The following is a 14,295-nucleotide window of genomic DNA, read 5'->3' as shown; positions in this document are numbered from 1 at the left end:
CACCCTAATATGAGATCGCGTGCGTCAGACATATTTTGTAGAGCTGTGTTGGATAGAATTGTGGTGTACGCGTTCTGTATGTCATACATGTACATAAAATCGTAGCATATACTACTGTAATATTAAAAATGAATTATTTTTCATGGGTGAGGCCCGGGTCGCGAGATGCCACAAAAACTCAGATTTTGGTGGTAGTCCGAAAAGCTGCTTTGACGTTATTAAACTGTTATAAATTCTCAAGTTAGATTGTGCTAAAGAGCAGAACACACAGTGTCGTGAGTTTATTTGCTCTTCCCATAACTCTAATGTGCCTACTATCCTTCATCGTTTGAACCTTATTTTCCAAGACGTAAGGCAAAAGTCGCAACAAAAAAGTGAATTGTTCACCCTTTCGACCTACTGGAGCCTCCTAGACGTTTTTGTCAGCTCTCAAAATCGATTTCTTCCAGCAAGCATTTTTAACTCGTGAAAAAATAGATTGTATTTTGGATAGAAGTGCAGAACAGATTTTAGGACCTGGTCATCCAAGCACTAATAGACGTTCTTGTACAAAACCCAACAACTTGTTTGGCCGAGAAGGGTTTTAGTGAAATTGTTGAAATCAAAACGAGCGAAAATAGTAGCCTTTTTAATGAGACACTTGATAGCTTAAGGTACATAGTATCCAATTTGTTGGAAATCTGAACAAATAAATGTTGTATTTTCATCTCAATTTTCGGTTAGTTTGTGCGAATGAAATTTATTTTACAAAAAATGTGCGAATGAAGCTCATAAAGGTTGAAAAGCACTGCAGTAGGATATCGCAGATGAGTCTGCTTGTAATTGAAATGCACGAGCTAATAAATGGTAAGTCACGTGGTAGCGAGAAGAAAGATATAAGTCACCATAATAGCACTGATGTTTTAAGTATGCCTGCGGTATGTATGGAGTGTGTATGGACTATGTTTCCAGTAGGACATCAAATCTTGGGCGTATCTATAGGGTGTGTTCGGATTATGTTGTCGCTCGGAAACCATGTATGCGGTAGCCTATATCTGGTATGTATTAGGACTGTGTTATTTCCACTCGAACAGTAAGACTAGAGTGTGGACTACGTGTCCACTTAATCATCTTCATGTCTGCGGTCTGGCTGATGCATGTTGGGGCTGCGTTGGCCCCCGGAAATCAGATCTGGGTCAAGTCTGGGGTGTGTTCGGATTGCTTTGACACTCCGACGGCGTGTCTGAGGCCTATCGGGAGTAGGCCCGGACTTCGCAGTCAGTCGGATATCATGTCAGGGGTATTCTCGGATTGCCCCGACACTCAGACATCATGTATGGGGCATGTCTGGGGTGAGTTCACACTGCGTTGACACTTGGACATCGTGTCTGGGGCATGTCTGTGGTGTGTTATAACTGTGCTGTCACTGGGACATCATGTCTGAGGCATGTCTGGAGTAGGTTCGGACTTCGTTGCCAATCGAACATAATGTCAGGGGTGTTTTAGGACTTCTTTGGCACTCATACATGTCCGAGAGATGTATGGGGCATGTCTGGGGTGAGTTTGAACTGAGTCGACTCTATGACATAATGTCAAAGGCATATCTAGAGTAGGTTCGAAGTGCGTATAGATCATGTGTGTTACATGTCGGCGGCATGTTGGGGGTGTGTTCGGACTGCCTTGTGACACTCGGACAACGTGTCTGGGCATGCCTGGGTTGTGTTATCGTGTCTGCGGCAAGTCCTGAGTAGGTTCAGTCTGCTGAGTTGTTCAATGTTCATTCTCATTGCACAAAATATAAGCAACTTACAGGCATACAACAACCTATATAGCTTATTGTTATGTGCTTGCATTTGGCATTTGCAAGCTCCTGAATCTTTGTATCACGCCAAAGCAAGCTCGTTACAGGGTACTTTACAACAATAATTTTTACAGTGTATGTACAAAATACGCTTTTTTAATGCTAATCTAATCTTATTCGAATGTCCTTATTTTTGGGTCCATGTCGATGGCAACCCTGCTTATATATTTTCAATTGTCAATGTCATTCACTATTGTATCACAATTGAAGATTCGTGCCGGCATAGCTAAAAAAAACATGTTTCGAACAAGGGCCATGCCTTAAACATGTTTGTTTTAAATTAATTTTTGTTTTAAATGCAACCCTCCGTATAAGTCTTCCTCTAGCATCGTCATGTCTTCTGAAGTAATTTCTAATGATATTCTACAATTTACTGTCCGACATGGATCAGTATCGCTTTCCGAAATACTTGACTGAATATAAATTAAACAACAATCCAAATTTCCTCTGTTCTTGTCAGCACTGTCGACCTATTCCATTATTTTAGTATCATAGAACCTTGATCAGTCAATGCTGACTGTCAACCAATGCTGGCTGTGCTATATAGACTTGCACAAGCCTTGAAACGCTAACTATAGAGGCTTATTAACGTTGAGTTGAAACTAACTGAATCGAAACAAAAATAAGCAATGCCTGGGTTCACACTGATGGAGAGATCGTACAAATGAATGCATAACTGAGATAAGCTCATGTTTGTTCGCGCTACCATCAACATACATTGGCCGATTCGCGGTAACATTCGCTTTGTATATTACTGGGGTGCCAACCTTTATGTTCATGGTCGCGTTTCGATTACTCATGCAGACTACGGCCGCATTCCAGGGCATAGTCGTACTGACCTAATTGGATGCTAAATACCCATGCTAAACTGTCCATGTTCATTTCCTGTGAACTCCGGACTCATCTGTTTATTTGAAGAGCTTCTTGGAGGTACAAAACTTCAATATACAATTGAATAGTATATTCATATTGAAATGAACCCGAATATTTTCGGCTGACACTCGTCAGGGGTAATCGTCAGCGACTAGCAGAGAATTGGAAAGAACATTGTATATCAACAATCGTATCACAAAAAATGACGTCACCAGCATGAAATTTCGAATGAGAGAGCGTTCAATATACTACTTTTAGATGGTACACAAACTCCTTTTGTTGACACAGCCTTGGCTTGTGTATTTTGGTAAAAAAGTCGACTCCAAGGCATACAAAGGAAAGTATGAACGGCCCCTCCCAACGACGCGAAATCTGTCGTCTCGATAATTTTTCGTGCAACAGATATTTGCCAATGGCAGAATTTATGGCCTTTGATTGCTCAGGCGAGACCTTTTTTAATTTTTTTCAGTCAACACCACAAGAATAAAGTAAAAAAAAATGGGTAGCGGGAGTCGAGTCAAAGTGATGACCTTTTTTTTTAGTCAACACAACAAGGTTTCCAGTAATCATTTCAAAATCAACTGTTTTCAATATCTGTAAACAAACTTTTAGGATTTTGAAAAAGTGCCCTCTTTTCCGGTTATTAAAATGTGGTAACCCTACGTAAAAGGATTATAGATGCAGAAGCACCATGAATGCTAAACAGCAACAGTGCAGTACGCCACTTACGAATATAGATAATAGAAAAACGACGTCTGAATATATGAGGCAGCGTCACCAATTGTTCCGTTATAAGATCCTGGTATTTGTAGACCATACTTAAATAACTTTGACCGTCGCCAGTTGGCGCTAGAATGTCATCACATTTCCGTATTCTTATTGGAAAGTGACTGTTGATTGACACTTCTGCAGCTCACAACGTTTGTTGTTACTTGAATCCGGTGGCCAGCTGGTATCAACCTCCGCAGATGCGCGTATCCTCACTAGCGCCGATAGACTTTTGCTAAGCAAATACTGTTGAATTCAAGAGTAACTTGTTCGGTGAGACCGTCGTTTGATAGTGGCTCCTTTGTAGTATCATTTTCAGCGCCTAGATGGATGTTATCGAATTCATAGGTTAGTCAAGTACTATTGTGAACGAGGTCGCTTATTTACCATGCACTTTCAAGGTGTAGCGTCAGTAGTTACAGTTGAATTCAGATCCTAGTTTTGCGATAGCTATCTGATGATATGCTCGGCATGAAATGGACCTACTATAACGCGCCAATGCGGAGTAAGAATTTATAGCATTTGGATATGTTTCTGGCACATCATACCCATCAATATTAGCTGAACTCAAGCAGGATTTATTTGATTGTGAGATCGTGCGGTATCGTCACAATCAATCAGCTTTTGCGTGATGCAATGACGACAATATACACATCACATTTTCTCATCAATACATCCTATGGTATCTGTAATAGATTTAATAACTCAGTTTCGTTGACTGGCGGTCTCCGGCTTCGTGGTGTCCGAACATTGGGTTGTAAGCTTTGAATTACATAGGTACATAATTGTTGAAATTAATCACTAATTTGTACTTGAAACGGTGTTATTGAATACTTCTACCGTGCTCAGCTGGTGCAGTCGTAGAATTCATACTACTGCTTTCCAGTTAGTCGGACAAGCATCATCTGTCCGGGGTGAATTATCGAAAGGTATTGCCCTAAGGCAACTATTCAAAAGTGTTCGTTTAACTCCCTAAGTGTGATACCAATTATACCTAGGTGGAAGGCAATGCTACAGTTCTCCAATTCAGCTCTCACCCAATACTTTCGGAGAGATCAATATATGTGAAGTGAATACGCGTTTGATGCCTCGCAATGTAATATACATCGTGGTAGGTAGCGATTGTAATCTGAGGTCAGTAGCTGCCCGTATGTATGCTTCAAACTCGGATCAACCGAGGTTTCACCCGATAGATTGCAACCTTTTGCGTGATACCTCCGGGAATAAAGCTATTACATTTTCCCTCATGAAGCCCTCAACTCCTGGTTACACTATGTAGTTGTAGTGACGAATCTTGTAACAGATCAGTTCAAGGGAGAATTATCTGTAGCGTACTATCTATACGACGACACACCAAGCTGTAATTTCATATCGATGATACGTAATCTCTATATAAAAATGCTTGCTCTGGGACAGACACATGGAATTGTGCGCAGTTAGATGAGTAATCCCCAGAAGCTTAACGGGTGCAATTACATAACCGCTAGTCTGTCCGAATTGATGTGTACATCTGTACAACTGATGTGTTCTCCGATTAAAGGCCTGTTTCCCATAGCCCTTTGGATTTACCACAAGCCAGCCATCGTCGCCGCTTGCGGTTTCGTATTATTACTATAAGTAGAGAGATTTATCAAGGGATTCTTTCAGACATAAGCGCCTTACCAGATAAGCGCTCGTAAGGTGTACGACGTGTCGTTGTTCCCATCGATGCGCACAAGTCTATTGTATACATTTCATGACTATCGACGACACTCGCTCGCGGTATGGACTAACTTTGAGAGCCGACGGCCCTGAAACACTAACATAAGGCTGGCCTCCAGTCACGGTATGATTTAGTTAGAACTAGGCCTGCATGATGCATGGGATACAGTATAACATGGGGGAAAGCCTTTACCAAACATTGTGAAGGCTTTCAGTAGGGAATTGAAACGCGCGGATATGAGTCATGCCATACAGTTTAGGGTCTAGGTATGAAGCTGTACGAGTGTACGACGAATTGATTGCGTTGCAGCCACTCCGACCGAGTTGTAAAATGACTAGTCATAACCCGGACGCGCGTTTGACGGGTTCGACAGCAGCCCGAGGTTTTACCGGCGTTTTTAGAATGAAATCCGGTCAAATACCGTAGAAGCTACCGACGGTGATGCTGACTGTCAGTCAAAAGAGCGTAGTTTATGAGATTGCGCATCGCCTCAAATAATAGTGAGTGAATTTTGTGGAATAGTGAGCTCTCATTTCCCGGTTGTAGGACATATAATGTAGGTATAGTTTCAAAACTTGTAGATTATACGTATTGGATGTCGTGATGAATTGAAATTGAACTCTGTAGAATAACTCTTACGCTACCCTACTGTTTCGTGATTTGCAGATTGTTATTAGTCATGGTATGCCGGAAATCAACACAAACATGCTCTGGAAAAGACGTATCAGAAAGATCATTCCTACTAAAAGCAAAAAAGCATTGCCGGTAGCGGCCTTTTGCTTTACCGTCGGAGTGATATTCGGGTGGAGCGGCAATTCAGGAAAAAATCTCGCTCCATCATCCGCGGAGAATCACATCAGCGAAGGGTATGTGTTTGTCTTTGCAGGCGTCGCGTCTCAAGCGGACACCATTCGTGTGATAGATTTGTGTGTCTGGTAATAAAATGCATCGGGATTTATATGTATGCGGGTTTCCATACACCGACGCAGATGCATATGTGCTGTGCAAACAATTTTTGACCGCATAGTGAGATGTAGGCTTATCCCAACACAATCGCATGACACTTAGACCCATGCAGCGAATACGTGCAGCCCATGCTTAATTAGTAATTGTCTGCTAGGCTAACTTACTACGATCCGAAAGTGACATTTTGACGGAATACTACGAAAAACTGTCACAAACGTTCTTAGTTGATAATGAAGCGGTGGATGTTCTATTCACACCAAGCTCACGACATTCCATTTCCTACATTTTGGGAACCTATTCCCAACCCGGGTCCTGACGCTTTTCAAGTTGCATGCATCGCAATATTTATCTAGTAGTTTCGGTGCGGTTTAAGTCTAATTAATTTCTAGGTCGATGGTACTATGATCAGGTGTAATGAAATATTACTATAACAAATAATAATAATAACAGCAATAACTACTAACGAATAGAATATAGATATGTTGCTTTGTGACGTTATATGTCATTGTCAAGTTGCTGTTCTACAACCGTATTCCCAACTCCTACGTTAAATCACATCATTATAACTTGGACCGTTATTCAAGACAACGCAAAATATAGTAGTGGTAATGAATTTCTGATAGTCGAGTAGAAACTTTGTATGCATCTACAAATAATAATCTCAGGAAATTTAATTCTGCATCTTATCCGGGCATGGTTGGTTGTTCAATAAAGTGATAACTACGTGAATTAGACTTTCTAAAAGTAAAACTTTATTACTTTAGCCTACATTCCTTGATCGCGAAATATTACACAGCGACTTTTCACTTGTCAGTACTGTTTGACATACGCGGATGGTCAGAAATGTTTTGCCGGTAATTTCTGCCACCTCGTTTCACATGATTTTATTGTAAGCCGAATTCTTGAGTTATAGATTTCGATGTGAATAAGTTGCTGGGAAAGTTGTCAGATCAGCAGTCACGTTCATCATCTCTAATAACTTTCGAATCCGGATATACCGAATCCAATTTGCATTATGTTCAATTCCATGTCGCTGTCCTGCACCGACTCGAATTCATGCGAACGCGTCATCGAAAATCAAAATCATCAATCTCAACGTCAAATTTGGTTTCGTAAAAATGAAATCCTGATCCAGACCATTGCATAGATGCTCACATCCAGCATTGTAAAAGCGCTCGCTGCTGCTGATGTCATCAGAAGGCTTGCGACCATCCCAACGGATTTTGAAGTATACACATGCGAACACGTTAAAACCAAACAATAAGTTGATTAAACAAAGCAAATAGCAGTATGCGAGTATACGCGTGAATTCGCAGTTACTGATTAAAGATTCATAGAATCATCGCTTTTTACAAGTACGTTAGCGATTTCCATAATATTCATTAGGTGGCTGTTGCATATGTCACTCGTCATGCAATAATGTGGTCATGGCCATGTATAAGAAGTTTCGTATTATCATAGGTTATAGCGCTTCACCGACACTTCACGCTGGTGTCGGAAATTATTCACGTAAATCTGAAGTATTCATGCCTGCTGAACAGCAAATTCCCAAATTTGAGCGGATCATTTCCCTTAAACGCTTATTTAATGTCGTGAAGTGCACCGGTTTAGTATTTATCCCGATTTTTCGTTCCCCGTTGAAACATACATGGTTGGCGTCGAGAATACTACTAGCGAAATTCGTCGTTCGAACTATGACCTATATGTCCTATGGTAACCGCCGTGCATATTTGATCAGCCCATCTTATCTGATAACGTTATTGACTGATTTAGAGATTCAATTCGAGGCATTCTGTCTGGAACTAAAAAAACGGACTAACTATGTTAGTTGCATAAGTTGACGATGCTGCTGTATTATAGCGAATTACGATGAATTGAGAGAGAGATTAAGGGAGATCAGATATATATTCGCATGTATCATCGAGATGCTTTCACGAGAATATGCGATGCGACCTTTAAGTATAAGGTCATCTAATCGGCACCGCAATTTTTCTCCTCCATGCTATCCGTGGATGTTGAGTGCCTGGCGGGATAGCCGCGGATATCATTTTTCGGGTCTTCGATCTGACTCGGCCGGGGATTGACCCCACGCTAAAACGATTACGAAGCCGGACACAGCAGCATCATCATTACGAAATCTCGCTGAGACATTTTGGGGGGGACAAATTCGTCGCTTCGGTTTTGCAAATTTTCTCACATACTAGCTTAAGATGGAATTTTCACATATCTTCAAGGGAATTAACCGTGACTGTAGGCGACATATCATGGATAGGTACAATTGTGCATTCGCCAGCACATACATACGTAACATATCCGCACTTGTCGTTGACCATCTGTCTCTGTATACGTGATTCTCAGAGTAATTTTCAATTTTTCTTGGCGTTTTCGTCCTCGCGGGCTGTACGACTGATAAATGTTAGCTGCCAAACGTTTCAAACCCGCTGTACACTCATGTACCATTGAAATCTTTCATATTACATTTTGTGGCTGAAGCTGCGATTTCACTCTAAATCAGGGGTGGGCAAACTACGGCCCGCGGGCCGCATGAGGCCCGCAACAACCTTCTGTGCGGCCAGCGAGAATCTAAAGAAACTTATTAAAATATTGATAAAATGCGTACCAAAAATCGAATTAATGCAGGGACTTGATTAAACTTTTTTTAGTATATTTCACCATGATAATTCAGTGGCTCTCAAACTGAGGGGTATGAAAGCATCTGAAGCAGTGGTTCCCAAACTTTTTCGGTGTGAGGGCCAAATTTAGAATTTCAGAGTACGGTCGGGGCCGCACGAATACTACGGCTATGAAACGGACCCAAACAGTCATCATGGCTATTTTGGAGTAGTTTTATTGCCCTTGCGAGATTTCAAAACTGTACACTGTTTACCGCTAACCATCTGCTGCATTGGGCGTCCGTTGAGTGAATCAGCTTTTCTCGCCTAAACGCGCGAAGCGCGAGAAATTTCTTTAGTTTCATGACTGAATCGGTCAATATGATCGGGAATTGCATGTATTACTATCAATCTTCGTCCTGTCTCTGCTCACGTAATCTAATTTACCGGTAGAGCTGAGTGAGGTGTGTTGAAAAGCTATGGGCCCCCTCAATAGTAATTAAACATCTCCGGGGGTATACCCGTTGGCAGGAACATAACAGCACTTCGTCAGGACCCCGGGCTTCCATAGGGTGATAAACTGACCCCGCATCACGATGTTTGCTTTTGCCACGAAATTAAAGTTGTAGTGTTTAGTGAGACAGCGCGACGCGCGAATATTTCGATAATTCATGATAAAATCGGTCAATAAGATCGGGAATTGCATGATTGTCCTCTTTGTCCACGTAATCAGATTTACCGGTAGAGCTGAGTGAGAGGTGTCTTTGAAACTGCAGACCCCGTAAAATTAAACATCTTCGGGCGGGCGGACCCCTAGGTGTTATTTCTTTACATGATGTTTTGTGACATTCTATCTGCTATATCAAAAAATGTATAATTGCCCAAACGTACTAGACTGAAAGATCACACGATTTCAGATTGGTATTTCTTCACTGGCATATCATTTTCTTTCCTGCGGGATGGTATTTGTCTTGTGAGGTTCAGATTGCCAAGACAAGAACATTCAGCGCCAGTCATTTAGGCGCCTATATGGACAAATAAACCTATATGTATCTTGTATATATAACGAAGTTTTTGGTGTTTCGAAGTTTTTGGTCAGCATAAAAGCAGTCCTTTACGGCCAAGGCTTTCTCACTGCTGATCGTTCTGACACACTTCTTGGAGTCACATGTTACATGGGCTAAAACTTTATACGTCTTGGTGCGTTGTGGTGCGGTCATGGCCAATGCTGATATGCCCATTTCTATTAATCTTGCGTATTTTTTCTTGTGGAAGAGTACCCAATAATTCAGATATGTGGCGAATTAAAATCGCGAAAATTTTTTGAAAAAGTTGCACAATTTTTCAAAAAATACTCTATAATTTATGCTAATTCACGAAATAATTTTGGGCCCCCTTTGAGCTCGGCCCCCCTCAACTGGGTGGTTTGGGGTGCGGCAGTTATGGCCCTGACTAGAGGACTACCAATTATGCTGCTTTTAGCCTGCTAAGCAGTATGCATCTCGGCGTATTCAACCGTGAGTCACGTGTTGCACATCTAGTTATCATAGGGTTACCAGACGTCCTCTTTTAGGATGATTTGTCCTCTTTTTTGATTTTTTTTAAAGTGTCCTCGGAGGACGCCTAAATATCTTCTTTTTTGAGATTTTGTCTTCTTTTTGAGGATTTTGGTTACATATAGGGCCAAATTCCACTTATATATACATTAAGTCAGCACTGTACGAACGCCACGGCGGCTATTTCGGGAGCTGGACCGGAAAGTTGACCTTTTTTGTCTGTCAACCACCTGTTAATGTGAAAGAAAAACTGCATTTTCCGAGAGTTGAGCCTCTTTTTCTTTTTTAGTCAAGCGACCACGATATGGGAAAAATTTACCATTTTTTCAGGATTTTCCTCCGGTTTTGAAAGTTATCAATACCTATTTATATCTATAGCTACTGCTCGTTCATCTGGAAAGTTAGGGCACATTGCATTGAAACAGCAGTGACGTAACGTTAGCAGTCTATACTCTCAACTTTCCTGCAATTCTATAATTAAAAACTACAGAGGCCAAGCCAAGCAAGAGTATTTTATAAATGTTAATTTTATTTTTTGTCATAAATCGATTTCTTAATATCTTTTGGGGGCCGCAAGAAAGCTATCTGGGGGCCGCGCTTGGGAATCACTGATCTGAAGGGAGGCGCGAAGCTTGTCTCAATTGAAAATTATTTTCGCGCACGGCGCGATTTACATCCAATTCCTAATTATTGCTCTGTATTTAGTCTGAATTTCATATCTAAAACACTCGTAACCGACCATGCCATCAAACTATTCGTTAGACTTGCTACCTTCCTTGCGTTTTGTGATATGACGATAAGGGGGGACAACGTGACAGTGACAATCATCTCTATAGTTTTGACAAATTGGTTATTGAGCTACACCAACCTATGAAATCTCGCCACTGTTTTTGACGCGTGTACGATATCATCAATAGCAATGTTTGTTTTGTTCTAAATAAGCATATATGTTATCTCCATGTCGTCTCTATATAATCAAATACCAATATATAGTTTTGGTTTATAATCCCAATTTTATATAGTGCGGCCCGCGAATGGATTCAGATGTTGAATGCGGCCCGCGAGCTCAAAAGTTTGCCCATCCCTGCTCTAAAAGTTACTTCCGCTTGTTCGTATCTATGGCATTGCTTCCAAAATACTTATTTTATGCCACTTACTTGACCGCGACATTCGAAAACCACACATATTCCTAATAGAGATGACCATGGATTATGACTGAGGTTTTATTCGAACGACTGGAAACATCCGGCCGGATTTTGGCTTGCTATTTCCGACGCAGTGCAACAACCGTTTCCTTGTCAGTGGTCGCGCTTAACGCGCTGTGCTTTCCAGGAGCCAGAATCAGCCGCTAGAGCTGCCGTCCGTCCTGCTCGGGCGCAAAAAGCTTTCCATCAAACTAGAACGCGACGCCGTTGTCTTCAAGCGACTGCCCATCAACTTCGAGAAGAACACATTCCCTCCTCGCGCGCCAGCGCGGGACTTCACACTGGTGCCGACTAAAGTTATCGAACGGAACCGAGCTAACGGTAAGTTGGTGACTGCGTACGCCGCAAACGTTTGGGCGAAAACAGCAGTATACTTTCGTACATATCATTTCAGTTGGTCACTGGTCCGTAACGATGTACTTCGATGTACTATATTTTGGAGCAATATTTAGTTAGTTACGTTTACTAAGCATCCTTGGCATCCTAAAAAGCAGAAATAATTACACTGTCTGTATTTTATGTTTTTATCGCTGAACAAACCATGGCAATTGGCAACCATGTTAATTTGGTAAATGACCAAGGTAACACAGCCTACACATGTAAATGCAACGTTTGTTGGAACGCATCAAACAGCACGTTCCTAAAGTAATAAGATCGACATCACAGTCGCTCGATTTGGAAAACCTGGCACATCAATGCAAAAGGTTTCAAACTGCGCATCATATAACCAAGTAACAGCGCGCAATTCATCAATCGGTCGACATTTAATTGATAACCCGGTTTGTGCCCAAAACTATTCCGACGATATCTTTTCAGTTCTGTCCAAGGGCATATCCACTTTCTTGGTAACAGCATGGGAATCGACGTTCATTAAATTGAACAATCCGGTCCTATGCCGACAGAAATAATTTTTGTATAACCTTAAGATTTCCCAAGTAGTTGCCGTTGTGTAGTTGTTGTGTGTCTTGCTAAGTTGCGATCAAACACCGTTTCCTGTTCCTGTGTAATTACATTTGCTACGTTAATTGTATCATTTGTGTCTCACGCTCGCATTTCTGTTTTACGCTAGCTTTGCTATACGCTGCATTGTTTTTATGCTCTGGCTCGATTGATGTTATTCTTACATTATTGCGTCATAGTTGTTCATTTGGTTTTGAATTCAACTCTGTCGTATTTCCTTTATGTGCCGTTAGCTCTTGCTAAGTGGCACGCGAAAAGTTCCTCCAGTTTCAATAAACGTTTATCATGAACGTACTTTTGAAAACATGTAAAATGCAGTACAATTGTGCGTGCTGCACTGCCTGCGCTCACGCAAGACATGGTAATTTCGAGAAATACTGCTATTTTGTATGATCTCATAATATACTAAATCCGCGAGTGACGGTTCGCTACATATTCGAATGGGCTGTGATTCGAGTTTTTCCTTCCACGTGGAGACGCGGTGTCATAGTTCCATTTTATCTCGTCACTTATAGCGGCTCACTTTGATTCTATGGGCTTTTGACAGTCACTGATCACCTAACTTGTATCTAGTCTGCATTTTAGAAAATTCCGGGTCATGTGAAGTAATTTCTTTTCGTACTTCCATAGCAACAATATGTAGCATGGCCGTTTTGAACAATGAACGTGTGTTCATAGCTTGTCGCCGATAAATTACATGGTAACCTAATTAAATGATGGGTATTAGTCTTTTAAATGATTTACTTAGAAAATCAATAGAACTTGCTCATGTACTGTTGGTAATTTGATGTATCGGAGATTTTTATTAACTAGCAATCCCTTGAATTAAATCTGTAAAATTATACTATTGGCCTAGCTTATCATTCAGCAAGCTATCATCAACGCATCTTCTAAAAGTAAGCATCTTGGTACCGTATGCAATTGATTCATTCCATGCGATAAGCAACCGAAAATTAGTCAATAAGTGACTGTTCCCTGTTCCAAGGCTATGACTATGTCCTAGCCAGATAATACAGGAATAGATTCACCGTACCCATCGCTACGGCCATATCCTCCGTTGCAGTATTTGTCCTCTGGAATTATTTACATATATCCAACATGTTGGCATGGTTTAAAACGCCAGTTGACTAATGCATATAATGTGAGGGATATATTATTATAGCGTGGCACGATATCCTGATTTTGGCTTGTAACCGAGTGTAATTCTATTTGCATATTTGTATATTGTCAGCGATTATCATGATGTCATGTAGTAATCGTGGAGATTGTGCTGTGATATAGACGATTTACGCCATTCATGTTCTTTCGACGTGTTCATTACTGGCGACTAATTGAGAAGTAGGATGCGCTGCTGCGCTTATGAACTTGATGTTTTCATGAAGCGCTTCTCTTGTAGATCTTTTAGGCTTGTGACTCGGGTGCAAATCTGATAACATGATCAGTAATTTTTAAACTTACGCACCACCAGTTAATTTAAATCGCGTTTGCTATATTTCATGTGGCGTGACACATCGTAGCCACCACGGTGAGTCATAGGTATCCTGAAGTTTAAGGATTTCTAATGGTGAACTCATGCGCGGGGTTTCCAGTTAGCATTTGAGCCTCGGAGGTAAATTCGTATTCTTTCTAGGTATATCTGGCGTTAAAACTGGCGTTCATAACTTCCTCATACCGTATTCATAATGCACGGAAGAGTATTGATCTGTTGACTGTAATAATCACATAAATGAATGGCACCAGTTTGAAAAGACTCTTAATATGAGTATGAGTACGCGACTTTTTGCTTGTTATCGCTACGTAGAAATCGCCAACC

General features: G+C 41.1%; 1 protein-coding gene across 1 annotated transcript in view; it reads left to right on the top strand.

Annotated features, from left to right (window-relative positions):
• The window catches only part of LOC145457130 (uncharacterized), a 252,504-nt gene that overhangs the window by 193,674 nt on the left and 44,535 nt on the right, over positions 1–14,295 (top strand). The window contains exons 2-3 of the mRNA XM_080335305.1: positions 5,850–6,049; positions 11,650–11,843. Coding sequence (XP_080191431.1) covers positions 5,868–6,049; positions 11,650–11,843 — 376 coding nt within the window. The 5' untranslated portion in view covers positions 5,850–5,867. The remainder of the gene's footprint in view (positions 1–5,849; positions 6,050–11,649; positions 11,844–14,295) is intronic.

The sequence above is a fragment of the Botryllus schlosseri genome, chromosome 2, assembly GCF_051294905.1.
Source record: "Botryllus schlosseri isolate E-star chromosome 2, Bs_hap1, whole genome shotgun sequence".
Taxonomy (NCBI): domain Eukaryota; kingdom Metazoa; phylum Chordata; class Ascidiacea; order Stolidobranchia; family Styelidae; genus Botryllus; species Botryllus schlosseri.
The sequence above is the reverse complement of the archived record's forward strand: the minus strand, read 5'-3'. Positions and strand labels throughout refer to the sequence as shown.